Here is a 24,566-nt window from a genome sequence, read left to right on the forward strand (position 1 = left end):
TGAAATCAATTAATTAATTAACTTGCATCATGCTCATTACGATCATGTATCTATAGTTTGCCGTCAATGAATCGTTATCATAAAGAGGGATTACAGTATAGCGTGATCGATTGCGGATGAGAATATAAGAGAGATCTTTTTATGCGTCATGAATTGGACAGGTCTATTACTAAGTGGATTTTACATAATTAATTTATCGATGAGACTTGATGTATGTTAGATTTATTTAATATTATCTTACTATTTAAAAATAAAACGAATACAAAAACTCATAAGAATTTGTGTGCTTCTTGCGCGCTTTTTTTTGACTAAACATATATATATATGAAATATTGTTATAAATAAATTAATTTAAAAACTCATTATTTTTTATTAAGAAAATAATGATAATTTCTAAAAATCTTAGAAATAATATAAAAATAAAATAAATACGCTCACATCCCTTCGATTTTATATAGTTTTATATTAATCATATATATAAATTAATAATTTTTTAAATTAATTAAAATTTAATATTGTTTTTCAAATATTTTTATATAAATTTGCTTAATAAATGAGTCATATGGTACATGATATTAATCATATATGTATAATCTATTATACAAGTCAATATCTCGATGATTAATTAAGCAGATAACAAACAGATTTTTGATAATAATATATCTTAACGGCAAACTAAAGTGCGTATAATATATGATATATTTTGTCAAGTAAAAAATTTTCTTCAAATTTTCAATATTTTAAAGTTTATTGTAAACTTTTTTATTAAACAAAAAGAAATATATATATATATATATATATACATATATATATATATATTTTTTTTTTATTTTTTTTTATTTTTTTTATTTTTTTATTTTTTTTTTTATAAAACTATATATACGCGTATATAGGAAATATTGGAATAAATAAAAATTTGTAAAAATTACGCAGGGAAAAATTGAAAAATAAAAAGAATTATTTTTATAAAAAAATTAATTCTAATTAAACTATAAATATATATATATATCTCCTTTCACTTGCTCTCTCTCTTTCACTCTCATTATCTTTAATTTTCTATCTTGTTTTCTGGATTATTATATAACATCACATATATAGATGAGATTTTATATTGAGAAAGACAGAGAGCTTACTTATATAGCTATCTCTCTCGGATTGTGTTTCAAACGCCAATGCGTATCCATCTTACAATAATGCGCATCTATATATTCTTAAGTCGATGACCTACTTAGGTACTGGAATTTCTCGTATATCATACGTATCTATGACAATTTAAAAACATGGCTACCATGTGAAAAATGGATTGGTTGGTTTATACTGTTTGCATGCTGTAAACAACTTTCTATTTAATTTATCACGGATAGTTTTGTGTTTTGCGTTGTCGACGTAAACGAATCGCCGATTCGAAGAAACCTTCCTAGTAGACTGGAGCTGAATCGAGGGACCCATTAAGAACGTCAAATAATTGTCGGAAGTGAAAGCCGCGTGAATTCGCAATAGCACAGATTCTATGTTTCCCCCACGAACGATTAATATTCCGTTCTCTTCTGTTATCCGGAAAAAAATTGCTGCCAAAACTCAGGTATATTTCAAATTCGTGCAGAATTCAATTTTAATAACATTGTCAGCTTTGTAATTAAGATTACAATCTTTAATTATGTGTGTATATATATATATATATGTGTGTGTGTATATATATGTATCCATGTTGCAGATGCAATTAAGAAAGTTCTAAGAACTAGGATGTAAGGATTTATACATTTGCAAAAATACTGATCTCCGATAAACATCCACATGGATACTGACTTTAATACTATTATTCATCATCCAAGAACCATCATTCACTTGGATGTTGACTGTTTTTATGCACAAGTAGAGATGGTTAGGAATCCGGAATTGGAGGGAAAGCCACTAGGTGTTCAGCAAAAAAGTATAGTGGTTACCAGCAATTATCTGGCGAGAGACTATGGAATAAAAAAATGTATGTCAGTGCAAGAAGCTTTGCGTCTCTGTCCAGAACTGGTTTTGGTAAATGGTGAAGATTTAACACACTATCGTCATTATTCTAATAAAATATCTGAAATTTTGCATCGATTTACACCATTGGTGGAAAGACTGGGCCTTGACGATAATTTTCTTGATGTGACATCAATAGTAGAGAAACAGCTTAAGTCTCAGAATGATTCAGAGTGCGATATGAACAGTTTGCACACAGACGAGGAGCTAAAGGAATCAGATAGTAAGATATTTGGGCCTTCGGATGAGGAATGCCCATGCGATTGTCATACACGTTTGATGATTGGCTCCAAGATAGCAGCTGAAATACGGAATCGTATTTATAACGAATTGCATCTTACTTGTAGCGCTGGAATAGCGCACAATAAGCTTCTGGCGAAATTGGCAGGATCGCTAAATAAACCAAATCAACAGACATTGGTATTTCCATGCAGCGGCCCAATGTTGCTCTCCGCAATAGGCTCTGCATCTAAGATACCTGGTGTTGGACAGAAGACCACGGAATTATTGTTGTCAAATAACATTAAAACAGTAGATGATCTGCGTAAAATATCTCTGGAAAATCTAGAATTAAAAATTGGCGTTGATTTAGCGAGAAGATTGAAAGATAATGCAGAAGGAATTGATGAGACAGCAGTAAAACCATCTGGAAAGAAACAATCCATAGGTTTAGAAGATGGATTTAAAAGCGTGTCGCTGGTGGCGGAGGTAGAGTCAAGATTAGGCGCACTATTGAGGAGATTAACAGAGTTAGCAATGGAAGATGGTAGAATTCCTATTGCTATGAGAATAACAGTGCGAAAGCATGATTTGAACAAACCTACTTCCGGTAAGAGAGAAACTAGACAATGTGCGCTGCCGAAACATCTTTTACCGTCCACAAAAACCGGCGTGTACGATCATAGTAAAATGTTGACCCTCTCCATGAAGCTATTTCATCGAATAGTTGACGTTTCAAAGCCATTCCATTTAACATTATTGGGAGTTGCATTTACTAAATTTGAAGAGAGATCATATGGCAGGAGCAGCATTACATCCTTTTTGCGCAAGCAGGTTGCCGTCCATTCCGTTTTGGATATAAGTTCCGAAGAAGGCATCGCAGAAATGAATGTGGGATCACCGATGAGTATCAATCAAGATAGTAATGATAGCTCCGATCAATCAGCGACGAGCTTGATGAATACTTCTGCGTCAAGTCTCTCATGTTCACCGATTTCTAAGTTGTCAGGTATAGCAGCCAGTCAGAATACAGAGGACGATTTGCAAAACGAGGTGGAACCATTACCGAAAAAGACCAAGTTGGAGGTATGGTTGAGCGGTCGTCGAGAATCGCCGAGTAATGAAATGGCTTGTCTTAGATTGAGTCCGTCATCACCTATGCAGTTGTCGCCTACAGTGGATACTACGGTTTTCAAGACTCTGCCTATCGAGAGGAGGGATGTGACGCGTTCTTGGCCGACAACCAGTAAACCGAAACCAAACAATATATATAAATTTTTTACCATAGCCAATAAGTGACAGAGCTCTGTGACTTAGTATTGAATATCATTGCTCTTATATATGCGCCTGAATTGAACATGAAATGCCAGCACCGGGATCTTTAATTTTCAGTGCTCTTCTAGGGTGCTAGATTTTAAAATGTAAAATGAGAAAGTAGTATTATAATATAGAACTTATATAGGCTTTCTGTTCTAAATAAGATAATTTGAAAATACTCGCAGCGCCCACAAATAGTTACAGAAGATCTAATACTTTGTTACGTTAATAGTAGAAACAGAAAATTATACTATTAATGTTATTAAAATCAAGATGTGCGTTATCATTACAAGATAATTACTTCGAATATTTTCTTTAAATCTTACTTTGGAAATAAAGCCTGATTTGGACAGTTTTTTTTCTTATTTAATACTCAAAGTTTATGCCCTGAGGTTTTGACATACAATTAAATGCAATTAAGAATCATTCCATATAAATTCATTTTTTTTCTCTTTGTCGTATGCGTTTTTAATTTCTCGGGCTAAATGCAGCTGCAGATCTTACATGACAAAAGATATCTGTGTTCAATTGCATTTAACATATATTTTTGTAAGTTTTTTTTTATATATAATATATATACGATTTTCGTGCGCTGTTAGCAAGAACATAGATATAATGAGGGCATATATGTAGTTTTTTTAGCAATAGTTGTTACTTTTTATTTTCGACAGCAACAAAGAAAAGTATTGTGATTACATTTTGGGTTATTGTTAATTACAATTACTTTGCTAATATTATTTTATCAGAGAAATATGCTTCAAAAAGCTATTGTAATCCTTTAATTCGTATTTATTCAAAAGATTTTACTTATAATTGATTACTTATAACTGAAATAAATTTTTTTTTAGAAAAAAAGTACCAAATACAATTTATGTTACCGAAAATACTTCAGTTTTCACATTTTTTATTGCTACCATTGTTTTCATACATATAATTCAAAATACGAACTGTATTCATTTACTATTATGTACATGATTTTCATATAAACGTATTAAACAGGTGGTGTTATAGAATTAAACAGATGGTGTTATATATAATTAAGCGAAACTACTACAAAAAGAATATATTTACCTAATTTATGCAACAAAAAGTTAGAAAGTATGAAAAAAATATCAAAATATGTCTGTCAATACACACATAAGTAAAATAAGGTGCTGACATTCGATGTTGCGACTTTCTCTCGAAGGATAAGTAATTATATAAATTAATTATGTCCTAAGAAGAAAAAAAATTATATTTTTAGTACTGTTACAAATGTTATCTTATAATTAAGGATTGAAATTGATATGTAATTTCGACGAACTTAATTTTTCAATATGCAGTTACGCAAGAGACATTCAATCAGATGTGGCATTTTTATTATCGCAAATAAAAATGAGGAGATTTACGCGTAATCTTTGCAGTATCGAAATCTAAAGTTCACGATCAATGAACAATATCGTTTTCACTACCTGCGCTTGTAATATATGCGCCGAATATCGAACAAGAAATATAATATGTGACAGGAAATATTCGGTTATTCCCAGTCAGAATTAACTACTGGCGCGAAGCTTCATTCAAATATATAAATGTATACGTGTTTTTATTCACATATGCGCGCAAAAGAGATTTAGACAATCATAAAGTTTTCATGCCACTTCAATATGGCACAAGGTGATTCTCTCGCATACATATATGTATAAACAATTAAATATATATATACATATGTGTGTGTGTGTGTGTTTACATATATATACACGTACATATATATGTACATATTAATATATGTATATCTTGTCATGTCATAAAAAAAACACTCTTGCTAAGCGCGAGACACAGGACATGATACATGATAAGAACTGCGATTTTACTTTTCACAGATACTTAAAGGATCCTTCTTGGATAATGTGACTAGGTCCGCAGGTGATAAACTGAAACAATGTAGCTTTTGTATTTGCGAAATAGAATATTCATTAAGATTACATATATTGTTTAACATAAGAGAGCGAAAGAGAATGAGCTACTTATATAGAAAATCATCGAATGCGCAGCTCTACGAAATTTTTCTATTTTTATTTATTTACAACATATATACATGAAACGGTGTTGTCTTTATTTTAAACTTCTGGTTGTGAGTATATGCATATTTTATATGGACTTGTTTAGGCGGGGATTATGCAGCGTTATAAAACATTACAAGTTTTTCAACGTCAAGGTCGAGAGTCGAGATCGAAACGCAAAAAACTTCGCTTTTAGAATAACAATATCGTCTCGAGAATATCTTAAACATTTCAATAGATACAGTGAAGATGATGATTGACGTTTTTTCAAGTGACACTGCAACGCCGCGACTCGCATTACTTCCGATTTATTTCAATAAAAAAATTTCAAGTTGAATTGCGCTATTCTATTAATTTCTACAAACCTGCTATCTCCGAATTTCCTTATATTAATTATGACTTATAAAATAATTACTTGTATAGGTATTATGATATCTGTTCAATCATATTTAATTTCTTATCTGCACTGCATTAAAAATATTTAAAAAAGTTCGCTAAAACGCATAAATATTGCATGAGAAAGCATGCACGTTATCGAGCTTATTAGTAGAACTATTGTAGTAAATTTTTGCAAATATCTGTCGCATATTCATTCACCATAAAACTGAACAGTTATATATGAAACTAAATAAAATGTAAAATTAACTTTTCTTTGTGTTATGACAACTATTCGTGTATTATCAGTATCCTCAAGAATTTGATGGTGAAATTAATTGCAACATTTATATAATCATCAATCTAAGGTCGAAATTTTCTTTGTGGGATACAATTTTTTAGAATGTTACTGAAATGCATACAAAATGCTTATATTTTTTTATATATACTTATAGATTAAAATAAAACAATCGCATAATTAAATATATTTTATTTTAAATTCAATTTTGTATATATTATATAATTTTTATATATAATATTTTTTAAATGTAATATTGTTCGAAATCGTTATGGAAAATTATTTTGTTATAAAAGATTGGATAAATCGACTTTTAGAAAATTTTGTTTATCGAAAATGTATAACAAGGTCACAAAATATTAGGGGTCATAAATAATCAGGCCATAAATACATAGAGTCACCTATTTTTTGTCTAAAGATTCTTGTCAATATAAATAAACTTAGTTAACAATCTCAACAGCCACACAAGGACTCGAGAACGTTTCCTACCAATTAGGAAGCGAATTTACATCTCGCGCATGACAGAAACGTATCCACAACACGTGGATCAATTTCGCGCGACGTCCTTGGGTGATCTCCAACAATTTTAAATAATTCTAAAATTGTTGACTATCAGGAAAAAGGGAGGCTTCTTTGGCTCAATAATAAAAGGAGCCCTCACACGCGTCTTACCGCATTATCGAGAGTTCACTAATTCAGTATATACTGCAGATTATTTGCTTAACTATTTTTAAATAGAGTATAAATTAAAAGACAGACAATTTAAAACATATATTAAGACAATTGTGCGTATTTAAAAAATTATTTGCACTACAACTTGGAAATCTGCAGTCTGGATCAAGTGGTGCGTACATTATGATTTAGCATTTTTATCTCTGTTCTGCAACAATGATAACAACTATATCCGGTCATAAATTGTAGCTACCGACATATCACCCTACCTATCACATTGCACATGAGATACATCAGAAACCAGGCAGGTTCAGAATTTTTTTTTTTTATACGCAGTATCTGACCTAAATTTAAATATCCGATCACATTTCCTTAATAATCATTTTACGCGTATATAAAAACCGGTGTGAATAAACGACGAGAATTAATTTGGTGCTAAACTTTGTGGAAAACAAAAAAAATTTGTGTTTTCGATTATTGGTATTATTAGTTTAACAAAAATGATGCTGATATTCTACATCTTGATTGTTGCAATGCATGAATTGTCAGGTAAGAATTTTTGTCAGTAAATTATTAAAGTAAAGTTTGACATATATTTTATATTCTAACGTCACGTAACTTTTAAATTATGTTTATTAATTTATTTATTTGCATAATATAATTTAATTATTTAAAATTATTTTTATGTACGTTTTTTATATGCGCTCGATTTATTAATTAAGAAAATATATAAGAGCTTTTTGGCGAAAAATTATATTGTTCCAAAAATATTATGAAACTTTTTAAAAGGTGCTCCTACAACGAACACAAGTGAACCTGTTAATCTACCATCAACGAAAATCGTGGGCGGTAGTCCTGCCACTGAAGGACAATTTCCTTATCAGGCATCCCTTCGTTATAAGAATCAGCATTTCTGCGGTGGTTCTATTATAGATAAGCGATGGATCCTAACAGCTTCTCATTGTTTGGCAAGGTACGTGGCAAGGTTATTGGAAAAATCTTTTATACATATAATAATATTTTTATTTCAACAATATCCAATTAAGCAACAATTATTTACACATAATAATTTATTAACGTTAAAACTGTGATGGAAAGTGCGTATTGTCTCAGAAATATTTTTTTATTAACGATATAAAATTTAAGGCAAAAGTTTATGATTTGACAAATCAATTCTCACATTTAGAAGACTTTATAATTTCGTAATTTTTATTTAACAGATTTGATGATACGTCTATCAAGGTCGTATTGGGCACAAATACTTTAGACAAAGGTGGTGATGAGTATTCTTCGATCAAGAATGTGATGCATCCCTCCTACAATAGTCTCCTTATTAGAAACGACATTGGATTACTCAAACTAAATAAGGATATTGTTTTTGGGGACAAAGTGAAACCGATTGCTTTGCCCACTCAATACTTTAACAAAACTGGTTATCCAGCGATGCTGTCCGGCTGGGGTACAACCAGTGTAAGTACATATTAGATTAATTAATTATGTATTATATACTACGACATTACAGAAAAATTATAGATTTTTAATATGTACATATAATATCAATTTATGTGAATATTATACATATCATGTTATCTGTCTTATTTTCTACGAATTTGAAATTTTATATTACTCATTGATTAACCGATGGATTAATTATGCTTATTTTGATAATGATAATTTTGTGTGTCCACATTATCAGTATCCTGGGGATGAGCCTAATGAATTGCAGCATATTGAACTTAGAGTCATCAGTCAAAAACAATGTTTAAACACCAGTTTTCGCATTACCAATAGCAATATCTGTACACTCAACAAAAAAGGCGAAGGCGCTTGTCACGTAAGTGTATTCTTTAATTACATTACTCCGAAACAGGATTTTTTTATCATGAAAAGATGAATATTTGATATTGACGTTTTTATTTTTCAAACATTAAAAAATATAAAATAATCTTATATAAAAAAAACATTGAATGCTTAATCGAAAAACTTATTTCGTAACTTCTTATAAATCTATATTTTTAAAAAAGTAAAAATTACACTTGTGTAACAAAATAACAGTTATTGTTTTATCATCTAGTTGAAAGATTGATTTGACACATGGTATTATACTTATCGAAACGTTGTCTTGATTTAATAATATGTTTTAGTAATAATAAAGATATTTTTATGCCAGTTGGGTCGTTAATTTTGTTTATTTATTTTATCATTTACTGGCGAGACAAAGATTTACTGATTATATAAAATTATAAATTAAAGAAAAAAAATATATAAAAGTATATATAAAGAAAAAATATATATAAATAATATATTGTTATATTTAAAAAACTTATTTAAATATCTATATATATATATGTATATATAGGGTGACTCTGGCGGACCCTTGGTAGCCGATGGTGAACAGATTGGTGTGGTATCTTGGGGAAGACCTTGCGCTAAAGGATCCCCAGATGTATTTACACGTGTTTACTCTTATATAGATTGGATCAAAGAGCAAATCAAAGAAAACAATTCTGCATATGCGACTTTCTGAATTCCTTACAAATTGACAAATCAAAACAATAAGTGGAGATGATAATTTTTATCTGGATTTCATTTATGTAGACCACAAGTAAAAAATTAGATGTCAAAAAATAAAGTTGATGACAATTGTGTTTTGTTTAAAATAAGTCTAATACAACATTTATTAATTTACGATTTACGATTTAAAAAATCATGCATATTATTGTTCATATCATATGTATATAATCAATAAATCTAAGAATATGTCTTACGTTACTTAAGATTATTTTAAGCGTATCTGGCAAAGATTATAAATAGAATTTTATCTAAAAAATTAAATAAAAATTTGCTCACATAAATTACAAGCGAGTTTATCAGCTATATCTAGATGAGAAACACTGTCGGAAAGTTCGCTAAAGTCTGCACAATTTTGCAGCTGCCAGAAAGACTAAACAAACGTGCTACTTCGTCTGTGTTATGCAAACTCATTTTTATAAATGCAGTTTCTTAATCTGAAACCGCAACGACTCGGTTGAATACTCGACAATTAAAGAAATCAAAGAAACGGAATGCAATATTACAAGGGGGATTCAAATTATATAATTAATTTTAAATCAATTAACAACAATAATAAAATAGATAATAATTAAATATTTCTTAGATTAATAGCTTTTTTAATTAAACAGAAATTGAATTTTTGAAATATAAAAGTTATAAACTTATAAAACTCGTAATAACATAAACACGGCGATTTCCGTAAATTATTCTACTAATTTACTTGTTTCTCTTGTATGAATATCACGTACGTGAAAGTGACAATGGTAAAGTGACTAACGCGTGGAAACGAGGCGTGAATTCATGATGCATATGTCAAATGATAGTACACGACCAGTAACGTGATCTAGATTTTACAATTGCACATAATTGATATTAGCATAATTCCAACAATACAACAGCAGATATATTATGTTGCATCAAGTAGAATTAATTCTTTTAATTACGAACACACCGTACATAATATTTATATAACTGATCTAATGATCATTCGTAATAAACAAATTCAATCGTCATCTGATATTACTTCATTCACTCTGATATTACATCAATCGATATCTGAGATCGTCGTCGAATATTACTTTAATTACTTAATATTATTTTAATTTAATAAAATTATATAATGCATGAAATTTGTCTTAATAAGAATCACATAATTTATTTTATAATTCTCATGACGTTTTATTATTAGAATAGAACGAAGAAGTTTAGTTATCATGTTTCAACAAGGAGAGATTCATAAAAAATTCCTCGCTAGCGCGCGAGTCATGCGCCGTTTCTTGCCGATTAACGATCGCCGAATTTAAGGAACTAGCGCGAAGTCCTGGTCGAAGATTTCGGTCAAGCTCCTAATGACCCACTTTCGGCGGCGCATGCTCGATGTGCATCACAGATGTTTACTTCAAAGGTGAAAACGTCGCAGCACATAGCTAGACCGACAGGTGATTTTTCGCGAGCGGAGTGAAGCTAAGAAAAAGGAGAGGGAACACGCGAAATAATCCATCGTTTTACGGAAGTGAGATCGATTAGGGGGTGGAACATCAGTGGAGAAGATTGATGCGCGATCGGACGTGTCGCGACGTCTCCTCGAAATCTTGAAGATCTAGGTCTAATAAGGATGCGAATGGCTAGAACAATCCGATCGAACACCATCGTGTGTCTCTTCGTAATTAATCGTCATCGATGTCCTTCCGCGGCTACAAATGGTCGGCTTAAGAAACGTCCATCCTCGGAGTTTAGAAGACGATCACTCGTTGCGAGATCCTTTTTGGCGGACTGAGGTGATTCTGGGTAAGTATCCTGATTGATGTTTGTAATCGCCTATTATCCTAAATATAGTTAGTTTAACAAAAATGATGCACGCTTATTTTATTAATATTATCATATATTGAAAAATTGCTGTTTGATTATCATATATTTATATTAAATGCTGCATAATAGATTGCAAATTAGATCGTCTCGCTGTGTTGTGCATATTTATTAATTATTTTTAAAATAAAGCTCGAATTCGTCTGACTTTGTTTTAATAGATGATTCCATAATTAGCTCATTTTTTTCTTAAAAATTCTTGCTAAAACACCTTCCTCCCTATGAACAACGCTAGCTGTCAAAATCAGCTGATCGGGATTGACAGGACTTCTCGCTGTTGTGCAAAATTAATTATTTTTGAACCAAAGCTCGAATTCGTCTGATTTTATTTTCGCAGATGATTCTACAATTAGCTCGCCATTTTCTCTTAAAAATTCTCGCTGAAACACCTTCCCCGCCAACAAAACGCAAGCTGTCAAAATCAGCTGATCGGAATTGACAGGAGGACTAAAGCTCTTCCCGCATTATTGCCGATTCCGGAATCGTCGTATTAGATGTCCCGGATGTCATCTTGATCGAAGTCGAATAAATCGCGCGTCTGGTGACCCAAATAACGTGACGCGCGCGCGTGCGCGCAACTTGCACCCCCCGAGGGTGTGTTTTCATCCCCGCTTCGCTCTCTCCGTGCGCGCGGAGAGGCTTCTCTTTTTCCCTCTTTTCGACGTCGTTGTCGTCGTTGTGGTAGCCGTCTTGCAGTGCGAACCACGACAGCTGGTGCCGTGACACCTGCTGCAACATCGCGAAGATCGATATCCGCTCGTTTCTGTGCCCTGTCTCTCGAAGCGGAACGCGAAGCGGATCCAACCGATCTCGCGATCATGTCCTCGACGGAACGGCGCCCGCTGTAACTTCCGTCGATACGACACCTCCCCCGTCGCTGTGTGATGTAGCCACGAGAGAGGAGAGAAAACGTCCTCGCGAATAGGTATATCCGCAACGGCGTCCTTTGGCTTCTATATGCTTTTGGCAAAAATTTTTGGCCGAAATCTACGTATCGTGAATTTCGCGACTTCGTGTGTCTGATTTTGTGCGACTCTCTATGGTGTTCGCGCGAAAGATGTTTCGATTTTTTTATTATGGTATTACGAAGTTGTGTGTTGAATATTTTTTCGGGGGCCAACAGAGGGGTTGATGAAGTTTTAAAATAATTGTAAAAGCTGCGAAGATTTTAATTTATCATTTTTTAATAAATAATTTCGAATTTTATAAAATTCAATCATAGCATATGTTTTAAAATTTCGCTTTTGATATTGAAGAAGTAAAAGAGATATTTGCATAATATATTATGTTATTAGACATGCTTTTTTAGGAACTCTTTCTTGCTTTGAAGACTTGCATGTCGCATTTTATTTTAAATAAATAATAAGTGCTATTAAAGATTCAAAATAAATTTGTTTATATACGAAAACGCGTAAATAATATTCCAGAAACCGCGGCAGGTGTCACTTGTCAAAATATTCGAGCATTCCCACCGTTCAATTAATTCTGGCCAGGGGATTAATGGACCAAATAAACATATTAGTACCAAGATAGGTGATTCCTAATGAAGCGTTGATAAGGTTTCTCAGTCTGCGACATGACGGCGCTTTCATTCGTTGATCACTGTGTTTATCAAGACTGTTTTTCACTCACGTGAGCGTGCATACGCGGTATTTATCTCATTGTAAAAGAGATTCGGAAGCTGGGGAAGGGAGAGAGAGCGAGAGAGAGAGAGATCTCTTTTGGCGCGAAATCATAAATGGAGTTATATGCGTTACACTCATGCAAAACAAAAATTCCTATCATTTATTTACGTCATTAATCACTCAACGATTCTTTAAAAGTTTAAACTGCGATTAAGCGCGTTAAAAATACTCGATGTTTTTTTTCTTTCTTATGATATTCGAATATTTTCAAATCACTCGGATGTACCATAAATAAAATATAGCGCTATCAGCTGATCGATACAAAACAATAGCGCTTTTCGTGAGACAAGTGGTGTAACACGAATTTTATTATCTTATACACAGCGAACAAGTGGATATCGAATACCATAAAGAATACCATAAAGAGAGGATCATAACACTTGAACATTATTCACAAATAAGGAGCGAATACGAATGAAAAGCACCATGGATATGTAAGATCAATCTTGAGTGGGAACAATCATCCCTTCGCACTTGTAAAAGTAATCAGACACTTGCCATCAAAGGAAGCTTAATGAGCTGCTGCCCTTTTATGTGAGTATATTGCTTATTTATTTCTTTACGTATATATATATATATATATATATATATATATATATATAATTATTATTAATTATTATTATAAATTTTCCTTTATAATAAAATTATTAAAAATCTTTAATAATTATCATCTTAATAATCATTATCTTGAATAATTATGTTATCATTATGTAATTCCATGTCTTATAATTATTATAAATTATTTAAGTATTCATAAATCTCTGTTTCGTTTGTTTATAAAAATTACCGTCCAAAATAAATATTTTCAAATAACAAATCTGTAAATAATTTAGAAAATAATTTAAATATAATTTAGAAGAAACCGTATAATTTCGAGAATACATTTTTACAATTGATTAATAATTTTAATTTGAAAAAAAAAAAAATATGAAATCCGAGAAATTATTGCGTGCGACTTCCCCAACATACACATATACATATATACATGCTTGATTATAACACCACAAGCGCAGCGCAAATATGCCGGTCGCTGCACCTTTCGGGACGACTGCGCAGTAGAGAATTCACGACCATGCAACACGCGTGTTTCTTTATTCCGTTCACGGTGTGTGTTGTATGTTGTCTATATCTCTCCCACGCGATTCAGCCTCGCACTCTTTTGCAGCAGCCCGTCCTTCTCGCGCTGTCGGCGCCACGGCATCGCGACTAATCTTCAGGGCCGTAGCAATTTCGAAGAAAATTCCTGCGCCAAGAAAAAGTCACTTATAAATACATATCGATTTTTAAAGACTAGAAATTATGACATTTCTCGCGTCAGCTGTTCGCTGCTGGCGCTCTGTCAGAATTTGCATTCGATATTTTCCCGTCAAGACGGGCGTCTATATATCATTCTAATTTTACCTAAGTGTGGTTTTAATTTATTCTTTCATTCAATCTATTAATAAAATAATATTCATTCAGCGTTGTGCTTAGATGATTTTAAAATTGGGTAGATATAAAGAAGAGATGGAAAATATATATAGTGTACATTTATCTTATAAATATATATCTAGATAAAAGATAAAATTATGTGGCGATTCATCTAGATATTAGTTTTTAAAAACACAGTTATAAAAAAATGTAAATTATAAAAGATATGAAAAATAATATATTCATATACTTGAATTTCTTTTCACGTGCTATAATTCTAAATCAAATTATTTGAACATATTCTAGATAATTTAATAAAGATATAACTTTTTTCATTTGATTTGCAGATATAAATAAAATACATATTTTATTTATTATTTATGTACATGTAAAGATAAGATGATTCGTCTAGATATGATCACCTATATCATTTTATTTTATATCCGAAAATTAATTAGAAATAATCCGACTTTTGCTCCCGTTCATGAAACGTCAAATAAATAACGATCGTTAATAAATCGCAGCAAAATCGAAGTTTGTGTGTACAAAATAAAATGAAAATATATCGCAAGAAAATCTGGCGGATGCTACGACCCTGCGTCAAATCAGCCGCGGGCGACGAACGTGTGCAGCTGTCTGTATCTGTATGCGAACGTGAGTCGAGTCGGAGTCCCCGCTGCGTTTTGCAGCTGATGCGGCTCGCCGCGTCGTCGCGTCCTGAGTTCTCGCGCGTGTGTTTCGTCCGGAGACAGAGGGAAAAATGCGTCGCGTCGAAATTCGTCGACATTGTCCACGAGGTCTCGTCGCCCGCGATCTTGACCCCGCGACCGACGTCGTGTACGCGCGATAAAGAGGGTCCAGGAGTCTCGGGAGAAGAAAGAAAGGAAAGGAGAAAAAAGGAAATTTGACACTGAGCGGATCTCTCTGTCTCGAGGAAAAAAAATAGGATCACTGAATAAATCCCCGGTGATGCGGGTGAGATTGCTCGCTCTCTCTTTCTTTTTCTCTCTTTCTCTGCGGGCATCCGGACAATGAGTAAGGAGCGAAGGTAGACAAAGGGTCGCCGGACCGTCAAGCTTCCCGGCGTAGTTTGCATTCGTTTATATGGAATACAAACACCGATTGCCATGCGATCGTCGAGCGTAGGAGACACGTTCGTCTGGTCACGCTTATGAGGGTTTCATCATCATCATCATCATCATCATCATCGAGGTTGATCCGGCACCAGAGTTGTCTATCGGCGCGTTTTTCATCCGCGAATCGTTTATCTTTCTTTCTCTCTCTCCCTCCCTCGTGTGACAGCGAGAGTGACCCTTGACAGCGTGATGCGTTTTACTCTCGGAATTCTTCAGGATTTCCGCAGGGAGAAATCCCTGTAGAGCATAATATTAGGGTGCATCATATAACGCGGATGGTTGGAGCAAATAGAACGACGATCACAGAATTGCCATTATGGAGGCATTGCGTTTAGCTATACAGTGAGTGTCCTTTTTTTTGGCAGATGTACCCCTGTGTGATTGTTTGTTTATTTCTTATTATGTCAAATAAACGATAAGACATTACTTATATCAAGAAAGGCGATCTGAATTTGTAATTTTGTCTGCAGCAAGAATTTTTCGGAATTTTAAATACAACAAAAGAATAATTTTTATAATTATATGTATTATAATTAATAGTAAATTATTCAATTTTTAATTATAATAGATGTTTTTCACAAATACATCTTGTGACAGCTTGTTTTCATTGTGTGAAACAGGATACATCGAGAGAGCATTGTAAAGTCACTCTGTAAAATTTGTTAAAGGAACTTTTATTTTGGCTCTCTTATCTTCAGACAGAAATACTTCAAAATTTTGGATAAAAAAGTATAAGTAAGCTATTGTTAAACAAATTATTTATTACGATGACTGAATTATTTAGCTCCTAAATTCTTTTCACTTTTACGTATGAATATATATACTCTATATGTATATTATTAAATATTTATTTAATATTATTTCTTAATACACACTTTGCTACAGTGGAATTTACACTATATTGACTCTAATTTTTTTTTATTTCTCGCAGGACGCGGCTTGGGGAGAGGATGGTCAGCATGAGCTCCATGCTCGTAGAGACAGTCAGTATAAATTATGAAGATTTTAATGAGAGTTTTTTAACGTGCGGCACTTGTCTCTGCGTTTACGATGGCAGCGAGCATACACCTAAATTATTACCATGTTCACACACGGTAGGATTATATGTAAACTAAAATATAATTTATACATATACATAGCGTGTACATATACTTCATATTTATATATACGGTAATCTCATATCTTTATTCATGTAGGTATGTCTACATTGTTTAACAAGGATTGCTGCATCCCAGACACGAGAGACAGGAGCATTTAGATGTCCCATTTGTAGAGAATTAATAACAATTCCTCGCGGAGGGGTCCCTGCACTGCCCCCCAGCTTCCTTGTAAACCAACTGCTAGATCTTATGTCTCGACAAAGACGAGAGGTATAGTTGACTGGGACATGTTGCAAGATAAATTTCCTCCTTTGAATAAAATTTTAAATAATATTTACATCACTCTCCGTTGCAGGTCATCCCAAAATGTTCAGTGCATATAAATCAGGAATTATTATTTTGTGAAACATGTGATACAGTGTTTTGTACAGTATGCACCGGTGGGACACACGCAAGAACATCACCCGGATGCACAGAACACACAATTATCCCTTTTAGTATCGCGATAAAAAGGATGTCCGAGATACTGCTTTACAAAGCCAACGAGTGTATATCCAAGGTGAAAATTAGTTCTCTCCTTTTCTTAATTCTTAAACTACGTTCCTGCGCGCAATGTTATTACACTCTATGTTTACCAACACAAAGTGTGTAATTAATATCCAAATTAGAATGTATAAAGAGACGATTTTTGTTTGCAAAATGATATCTCGCTTATTTTATCATTCTCAGTATTAAATATATTTTAAAAATGGTAACTTTATAATATAAATTATAACGAAATAATATAGTTAAAATTGTATACATCGTGTCAACATGCTTATTAATTAAGTGGTAGGATATTATCATTATATTATAACATGAAATGTAACTTAATTATTATTGAATTAATAGATACATCTTTTAGTTAACACAGGCACAAGATTCTGTAAGCACGGAACTGCAACGTCTAGAGGCTTCCACCGAAAGATGTCTGAACGCGGTAGATAAGGAATTCGCGGATATCATTTCGAAGATAGAGAAACGTCGAGCGGAATTGCAAGCAGCCGTAAACGCCGCCGCTCGCGACAAGAAGCACGTGCTCGAGGAGCAGCACTCTCTCATCGAGGCGGAGAAAAGCAAGGTGGAGAGAGAATGCGAGGGATTGCAATATCAGGTAGAGGATAAAAACGCATTCAAATGTATAGTGTCATCTTTTGCGTATCATTTTACAATAATGAGATTTGATATTAAAGGTCGAGGTCCGGAATATTACGCAGCGTATTAACAGCCTGACGGATCAACTTGACGCGGCGACCGCTCTCAGCGAACCGAAGGAGAATGCCTTTATCACTTTCGAGTTTAATCATAACGATGCTCTCTCCCAGTTGGAGCAAGCGCTGAGCAACGTGGGACGAGTACGTTCTAGTACAACATTGCCAGGTACTTAAAAAAATGATAATATAATCGTGTTTCACGCTAATTATCATGGGCGTTCGCAGGATTTTTCCAGGGGAAAATGCATAATTAAAATTTATTAAATTTAATTTAATAAAAAATTTTTTTATTTTTATTTTTATATTAAATATGCAAGTAAATTTTAGGATTTATTCAAAAGGAGAGCAAATGCTTAATTGTTTTATTGATTTATGCTGATTATGCAAAAAATAATATAGAAATAAAACAATTTTTGATCTATTATAATTGCTATAATATTAATTAATTAAAACGTTCAAAACGCAAAATTAATTTTTTTTAATATTTATAATACAATCTGCTTAGGTTTATGCCGAGCGAGACTGAAAGACTTAGCGATAGCGAAATTACAAGCAACGGTTGTGGTCGAAACGGTGGATTATCATGGCCATCCTCGGAATGTCGGTGGTGATCTTGTCAGTGCTGAACTGACGCTCGCAGGATAATATACATGTGGAAAATCAAGGTACTACCATCGAGACGGAAGTAAAAGATCTGGAGAACGGCACCTACGAGATTTATTTTCGTCCACCGGCCGCGAGTCGATACGTTTTGAAGATATCCGTATTCGAACGACCCATAAAAGATTATCCGCTGTTTTTTGACACGACCGAACATAACGAAGCTATTAAGATATATGGAAGACGCGGTAATGGAAAAGACGAATTTCATCAGCCAGTCTCGGTCGCAGTGGATGATGAAGGAATGATTTATATTTTAGATACCGGAAATTCTCGCATTAAGGTTTGTTTAGAAGAACAATATTTTATGTAGCAAGATATCTGATATAGATATATTCTCAAGTTTTTGATTATTTTAGGTACTCAATTGTGACTTGGAATTTCAAAGGCATATAAATAATGAAGGTTTAGAGGGTCGCAGTTGTACAGGAATCGACGTTTCTCAACAAGGTCTCGTAGTTGTAAATTGGCGAACGCGAAAGATCACGGAAATGACTTCGTTGGGTGATACGATCCGATTCTTTTCGCATAACGCATTTCAAGTTAGTAGTTTCTATTGAAAAAAATTATATATAAGTATGTATAATTATGTATAAGTATTTCCTAATTAATTGTTATGCTTTCGTTTTCCAGGAGCCTATAGACATTGCAGTGGATAAGAATTACGGACACATACTTGTCGCTGATAACGGTCGAAGTTGTGTATTCGTATTCGACTCGGACGGCAAGCTACTATTCCAGGTTAATTTTCGTTTATGTACATATATGAACAATTGCATCTGCAATCATCCTCTTATAATTATCACGAAACTTTAACAGGTCGGCAAGAATGGCTTCAAGCTAATCAGTTCTGTGACTGTTGGTCCCGCCGGTGAGATTCTAGTTGCTGATAGTAGAATTCAAGTGTTTTCCGCAAAGGGAGATTTCTCTGAGGAAATATACTCCGAAGGCAAAGGTAAGTTGCAGTGTATTTTGACAGTGATTCGTTAATATCATATATATAATATATATAATATATATAATTATATAATATTAATATAATATATAATTATATATTATATACATATACATATATATATATGTATATATACACACACATATATGTATGTATGTGTGTGTGTGTAAAACTGAATCTCTCAAAGAATACAATATTATGGGGATATAAAATAGAGGAAAAAAAATATATTTTAATGCGATAAGACTCTATATGCATGTTCCCAATTTATGTACACGATAGGAAAAGGTAGCTATGGAGGAATAGCTGTGGACGCGGACGGCAAGATAGTCGGCACCCGTACAGACAAGGGTCGTAGTGTAATACAAGTAATGAAGCTAGGTGGAGGTAATATCTTAACCGAAATTGACTCGCATAGCTCGAAATTGCGACGTCCGTCAGGTGTAGCCGTATTGCCGGATAATCACCTAGTAGTGGTGGATTTGGGCAATGATTGTATAAAAAAGTACAGATATTGGTAGAAAATCGTTGTCCATTTGAGTATCAAAATTCACAAACCGCAAGCAGGAAGAAAGTTCGTTACGAAGAGATACCAAATGTCAATCTAATTTAGAATTATTTATTCAGGTTTTTCTGTGAAATTTATAGCTCTATAACGTTATATATTATCGCAAAAAAATGTAATACCTATGTTTTTATAAAAATTTTTATATATAGTTTATAAATTATCGGATAAGACGCGTGAGACGAAATAATAACGTTAAAAAAGGAAACATCGCTATTTTAACTCTGACTTTTTTTTGCAAATATGTGTATATAATATCTTACAATTTACACACTTTGGCTTTATTTATTAAAATTTTATTTCTTTTTTTCTTCTCAATATTTAATGTTACTTTCTCTCTCATATTTTCTGCGCAAATGCGGAAATACAAAGCTTTCACTGCGCATAAAACAAAGTCAGTCGAAATGCTCATCAGTACTTATTATATGTATATTTTTTGTATTTTATTAGATTTTAAATCATTGCGATTAATATTTGATCGTTTGAGAATGCATAACAACTCTGTTGTTGCTGACTAATCTAGATACATCCGCAGATGATCCTCTCAATTTTGTCAAATTAAGTCTGAAAATTGCTCATTGTTCTGGTTCTGCATGTCACATACACATGATGATTGCAATTGTAATTGATCATATATTAGATGTCGTAAGAGAAGCAATATATATATATATATATATATATATATATATATATATATATATGTGTGTGTGTGTATGTATATAATAGTTTAATAAAATCTTATCTCTAAGATAATATATTGAGATTCGAGACAATAGTTTGTCTTTGAAATATACATATAAATGGATCAATTAAAAAGAAATTAAAAAATAGAGCTCGTCCTATTTCTAAAATTTCTTTTTAATAATATGTTTACGATTACCATTTAATGCTTAAAAGTGTTTTGACTTATAGTTTAACAGCTAGACTTCTTTTTCTTTATCAGATAAAAATATATAATTAATTAACAAATAGAATTGTGCAATGCGAACTCAATTATGTGAACAATTTGAACAATTTTTAAACTTGATTTGTTTCAACAAGATCAAGTTCATTATCTACGGATGTATAATGTTATTATATAGAAGTTCTATATATACACATACATACACACTGCCGTTTCATATTATTTTACATCTTCATCAAGATGAACACAGAGCTGTATCGTTATATAAAGCTCTTCTATTACATAAACTTAATCACATATGTAAAGATTGTTTAAATGCCATAGTGTTGAGGTTGTAGAAATTTTGCTTGAATTGCAAGTTTATATTGTTTAAAATCGTAGACATTTTTATTAAATTTTTCGATCTATTCGGCTCTATTTATTATTACATTTATTATATTACGTTTTTATATAGCATATTTATTAATTTATGCTTCGTGATTTGTGTGAAAAAGCTATAGTTTTTATTATTTTTTTTTAATTTTACCTTTTCGATTTTATTTTATTTTTGAACTTTTTGCAGCATTTTTATTTTACAGAATAACACGTAAAAGTTCCTTGTCCTTTTTAATAAACAAGAGACTTGGGTTACTCGCGCATCGGTACTACGTGATTTTCTTAACTAAATAAAGCGTAAATTATAATTAATGTAAGATAACTCTAAGCACACACAAATAACTAGAAATATATTAAGAATTGTACATATATTTTTTCAGTATTATCGTAAATTTTGATAGAATTGGCGTCATGGTTTATTTAACAAGAGAGATAAATGGTTCATTTATCTAAAGATCTTCTAAACTTATTGTAAAACACACATGATTATCTCGATAATGGCGCATGTTTCTGAAGGCCTACAAAATCACATTCATAATTAAAATCATTTATTATGAAATTTTCGCTGTTGGAAAGACGCTACATTTTAATTTTCGCAAATTTTATCGCGCAAATAATTTCTCTCCATGGTTGAGAAAATTTTATTTATATATATAATGTGTGTGTGTATATTTATAAATTAAGTCATTGAATGTAAATTAGGAAGGACTATGGCAAAAATTTATGTGACTTATTACGTCGCGCAATTTGCTTTTCTATCTGGAAATATGTGTTTAAATCTGTCTAAAGACTATGGTTGTATTCGTGAAATGTTATCATACTGTAATGTATATCTACTTATTCTTTGATACTTATTTCTTGACCGAGAGTGATATAAACTTACACATACATATGTATACACGCGGCTTATAATGTCTATTTCTGTAGCCCCGGAAAGAAGTATTTTCTCACGCAATACTTACTAACTTCGTCTACACAATCAATTTTTAATGTAATTGTACTCTTAATATTTATATACCATTTTTACATGACTTATATAGTTGCATGTTCTAGTTGCATTAATCGTCAGCTGTATGAAAGGGGCAGATGCATTTGAAAATATATTTTTTAAATAGATAAATTCCTAAAATATTTTTTGAGTTATATAAAATTATATTTGGATTTTAAACGTTTAAAAAATATTTTACATATAAGAATGACATCAAAACTGTTTATCTTCTACTTTATGTTACTTTTTTCTTGAAAATTACTGATTAATAAATTATTTTTCTCAATTTTTTCGAAAAGAGATACATTATAATTTGAAAAAATTAATTCAAAGTTGAAAAATCAACATAAAAATAGATGATTTTATCAACTGTAATCTTGCCTCTTTACTGTCGACGAGAAATCTCCTTGATGTACTATAAAAATCATTTTTAGAGCACGCAAGTCAGATTTGTGAAGCAAACAATTCAAATTGAATATGCAATCTATTAAGTTTTGAAATTTATATCTTTACGGGGAATGTGTGCGCGAAAATTTTTTAGCAAAGCCTATTTTTTGGACTGTATCGCAGATACGACATTCCTTATGAACTGCTTTGCAGAGTGATTTACCATATATAGGCTACGTTTAATATAATCTTACATACATATATATTGCTTGTATATGTACGAATACGACGAGTCAAACTGTAAAACACGCATTTTACCTATCATGTTAGTTCTTAGCAAAAAAGCATAACAGTGCCTTTATTGAGAAGATGTCACGGTTTATCGACAATTAATTGATGTGTTTTTTTTTCAAATTCGAATGCCCTTAATACTTTAATCGCTACATCACACCTGCCTTGTTTTAGAAGCGTCGACATTCTGATATGATTAAAAATCGTACTCTTTGCATAATTTGTTCGAATATGAATACGAATGTGCGTGAACGAAACAAAAATCTAAATAAAAATAATCATCACCGATATGGAATAATAAGAAAAAAAGACAGGCATCGTTCCTATAAAATATCAAAGTGTTGAAATACAAATGTATGGTGAGAGATCTAGAATCAATCAAATCGATGCGATATATTTTATCGCAATAATCTGTGTTAATTACGCAATTTTATATACAGAGATCTGTATTCGGCAATTTCGCGTTTTATTTATTAACATATACGTATACCTCGAGTCTCATTGAAAACATAACGCTCTACCACAACTCATTAATTATAATAATGTGAAAGTGTGTGTTAATTTTCTTTAAAGTCTGACCCACTAGAACATAAGCTTTTTTTTTGTTTCATCAACGTCCTATTGTCGCCTAAATAAGTATCAAGCTGTCATAGATGGCATATTTAAGGAAATGCACAACTGATTTTATTATTCGCGTTTTTTTTTCTCTTTTCATATACTTATATATATGTATGAACTTTTCAGCAGCCAGCCATAAATACTACATAAATTCAGACTGATATAATATTTCTTGTTTGTATTTTTCTTGATATTGTTTAATCTAGTCATACGTCATCTGTAATTGTAACACCTATGTATCTAAACTACTGTAACATAAAATATATTGTAAATAAATGTATAAGCTTGATTCATTGAATGTTTTAATTTAACCATCTGAAAATATATTTATTTCCTCATCACAAATATTAAAATAAACCTATATAGACATTATATATATTTCCCAAATTTAAGTATTCATTTAAATTTTTATATATATATATAGATATATTATTATTATATCGTATACTATATATATTATACTATATAGTATAATTTATTATATAGTATATATTATATATATATATATATATTATAGTATATTATATTTATTCAATATTTAATCAAAAAATAAATCATTGATTCAGATGCATAAATATTGCATGTACATATAATAAAACCTGACCAAAATATTTATATATATATATATATTTATTATTATATATATAGTTAACAGTTATAATTAGTTTGTAGTACTATATATATTATACTAAATATATAGTATATATATATATATATAATATATTTATTCAATATTTAATCAAAAATAAAATAATTGATTCAGGTGCATAAATTGCAGGAATGCACAATAAATTAAACCTGTCGAAAATTTATCCAAATTTTACCTCGTTATATATATACAAAATAATCCCACGTCGCGTTATATACATATCTCAAATAAAATA

At 31.7% G+C, this 24,566-nt stretch overlaps 3 protein-coding genes across 3 annotated transcripts; all 3 read left to right on the forward strand.

Moving 5' to 3' along the window:
- The first annotated feature begins 1,213 nt into the window (after positions 1–1,213).
- On the forward strand, positions 1,214–5,928 carry PolI (DNA polymerase iota). Its single transcript, XM_029308532.2, has 2 exons — positions 1,214–1,582; positions 1,715–5,928. The coding sequence occupies exon 2, from the start codon at positions 1,795–1,797 to the stop codon at positions 3,532–3,534; it is 1,740 nt and encodes a 579-aa protein (XP_029164365.1). The 5' UTR covers positions 1,214–1,582; positions 1,715–1,794; the 3' UTR covers positions 3,535–5,928.
- Positions 5,929–6,854: 926 nt separating this feature from the next.
- LOC146723639 (chymotrypsin-2-like) lies at positions 6,855–9,703 on the forward strand. The gene is made up of 6 exons (XM_085481494.1): positions 6,855–7,108; positions 7,186–7,485; positions 7,726–7,909; positions 8,157–8,406; positions 8,633–8,770; positions 9,296–9,703. Exons 2-6 carry the CDS (start codon positions 7,437–7,439, stop codon positions 9,461–9,463), a joined length of 789 nt encoding a protein of 262 aa, XP_085337620.1. The 5' UTR covers positions 6,855–7,108; positions 7,186–7,436; the 3' UTR covers positions 9,464–9,703.
- A 2,251-nt stretch (positions 9,704–11,954) lies between these two features.
- Positions 11,955–23,975, forward strand: LOC114935590 (tripartite motif-containing protein 2). The gene is given in 14 exon segments (XM_085481495.1): positions 11,955–12,280; positions 13,365–13,574; positions 15,753–15,928; positions 16,518–16,680; positions 16,783–16,956; positions 17,042–17,245; positions 17,591–17,839; positions 17,919–18,105; positions 18,445–18,578; positions 18,580–18,882; positions 18,959–19,141; positions 19,233–19,340; positions 19,419–19,554; positions 19,837–23,975. Coding segments are annotated over 12 exon segments (2,106 nt in total). The 5' UTR covers positions 11,955–12,280; positions 13,365–13,574; positions 15,753–15,902; the 3' UTR covers positions 20,076–23,975.
- Positions 23,976–24,566: the final 591 nt, after the last annotated feature.

This window comes from Nylanderia fulva, unplaced genomic scaffold, assembly GCF_048542155.1.
Source record: "Nylanderia fulva isolate GAGA-0341 unplaced genomic scaffold, ASM4854215v1 Scaffold18, whole genome shotgun sequence".
NCBI lineage: Eukaryota > Metazoa > Arthropoda > Insecta > Hymenoptera > Formicidae > Nylanderia > Nylanderia fulva.

Coding starts and splice junctions, on each gene's coding strand:
- PolI (XM_029308532.2), top strand. CDS start 1,795: ATGGATACTGACTTTAATACTATTATTCATCATCCAAGAACCATCATT.
- LOC146723639 (XM_085481494.1), top strand. CDS start 7,437: ATGATGCTGATATTCTACATCTTGATTGTTGCAATGCATGAATTGTCA. Junction 7,910..8,156: donor GCTTCTCATTGTTTGGCAAG/GTACGTGGCAAG, acceptor TTTATTTAACAG/ATTTGATGATACGTCTATCA. Junction 8,771..9,295: donor AAGGCGAAGGCGCTTGTCAC/GTAAGTGTATTC, acceptor ATGTATATATAG/GGTGACTCTGGCGGACCCTT.